This window comes from Didymella exigua (assembly GCF_010094145.1).
Source record: "Didymella exigua CBS 183.55 unplaced genomic scaffold M421scaffold_50, whole genome shotgun sequence".
Taxonomy (NCBI): Eukaryota; Fungi; Ascomycota; class Dothideomycetes; order Pleosporales; family Didymellaceae; genus Didymella; species Didymella exigua.
In genome coordinates this window covers 223,647-225,444 of record NW_022984824.1, presented here as the reverse complement: position 1 = coordinate 225,444, position 1,798 = coordinate 223,647, and the positions used below count along the sequence as shown (strand labels likewise).

General features: G+C 44.9%; 1 protein-coding gene across 1 annotated transcript in view; it reads right to left on the bottom strand.

The window, feature by feature from the left end:
* M421DRAFT_425844 (uncharacterized protein) overlaps window positions 1–303 on the bottom strand; it is a 2,786-nt gene extending 2,483 nt beyond the window's left edge. The window contains exon 1 of the mRNA XM_033594210.1: window positions 102–303. Within this exon, the coding sequence (XP_033443728.1) occupies window positions 102–169 (68 nt within the window). The 5' untranslated portion in view covers window positions 170–303. The remainder of the gene's footprint in view (window positions 1–101) is intronic.
* Window positions 304–1,798: the final 1,495 nt, after the last annotated feature.

Below are 1,798 nucleotides of genomic sequence, written 5' to 3'. Positions count from 1 at the left end.
GCTAGAATCCATGTATTATTGATAAGGTTTTGGGGGGTACCCACGAAGGACGTTGGAGTATACCCATTCCGCCAGCCTAGGCGTGAGGAGAGGGTGCAAACAGGTGGTAGTAGAGAGGGTTCTTAACGCTGTGGGAGGTGTGGTTAGGTTGGGCACAATAAGCGCACATGTAAGCAAGATACTGTAGACAGAGTGGATTAATTTGACGTACTGTGAGCCACAGCACGACGTTGTGGTGTTGAGTTATCTGCGTGTCAAGGTGGGTGGCTGCATAAGGTGGCCGGCTCAATTGCCTGGCCGACTTAATGGCCGATTACGTTAGTAGAATTACCTTACTCTATAAACTAAACCTTAGTTATCTTAAGGTATATAGGTGAAAAGCCTTTATAATATCTAATAATATATACTATAGAAAATTACACCTCTAACACTTAGATCTAAAAGTATAGATTAGGTATCTTGTTAGATATAGACCCTCTAACATCTATTGCATCTAGATACTATTACTAGCTAGGGTAATTAGCAAACGTAATGTTACCTTTAATAAGTAAACAGTGTTTTATAGCAAGACTAAGGACCTATACAACAACCTTATACACACTACCCTTAAAGAAATTACTACCCTTATAAGGACGCTAGAAGTACTAAGTCTAACTACCTATCTAGAGGCTAAGTTATTCTACAAGGATAATACAGCTACTAACACTATATAACTATCTAATCTATTACTAGATTTAGAACTACCTAGATATTACTAAGGAAGAAAGATTATAGAGATCTATCTATCTCTACCTCTAACTCTACTACTAGCAGCTTTTCTAGCTAAAGGTAGGCCTAGAAAGCTAACATACCCTATACACAGCTATTTAATAATAATCCCTTAGTAAGCAGCCTTTATAGTAGGCACCTAAGCAGAAAATATTAACGTGTTTTATAAGCGAGTCGTCAATACAAGCGAGTCGTCAGCCCCACCAACTTTGATCACCTCTTCCATCTCAACGTGCAATGGCTCCACGCTACGCTTCTCAAGCGCCTTTAAATGAAGCTGATATTCAGCTTGCTATTAATTCTATCAAAGCCCAGCAAATCAGGTCTGAAAGCTGCGCTGCTGTAGTCTATAATGTCCCTTGTATGACTATGCGCGACCGACGCGCTGGCAAGCCTGCACGACGCGATTGCCAACCCAACTTAAAGAAGCTTACTGAGCTAGAAGATGAGGTAATTGTAGTCTATATACTTGATCTGGATCAACGTGGTTTTGCGCCTACGTACGCAGCAGTGCGTGATATGGCTAATAAGCTGCTGGCTGCGCGCGGTGTTGGTCACGTCGGCGTCCACTGGCCACGCAACTTTGTTAAGCGATCAGACAAGCTTACAACGCGTTTCAATCGAGCGTACGATAGGCAGAGAGCCTTGTGTGAGGATCCTGCCTTAATCAGCAGCTGGTTTGAGCTTGTAGAGCAGACAAAGGCGAAGTGGGGGATCTGTGACGAGGACGTCTACAACTTTGACGAGGCTGGCTTTATGATGGGCAAGATCACGACTCAGCTTGTTGTGACAGGGTCAGAGAGGAGAGGCAGGCCAAAGGCTGTTCAGCCTGGCAATCGCGAGTGGGTGACAGTTATCGCTGCGATCAACGCTGCTGGCTGGACAATCCCACCCTTCCTCATCTTTGCTGGCCAATACCACTTGTCTGCCTGGTACGAGGAGGCAGAGATCCCACGCGACTGGGCGATCGCAGTCAGCGACAACGGCTGGACGAACAACGAGCTTGGAGTTGAGTGGCTGAAGCACTTCG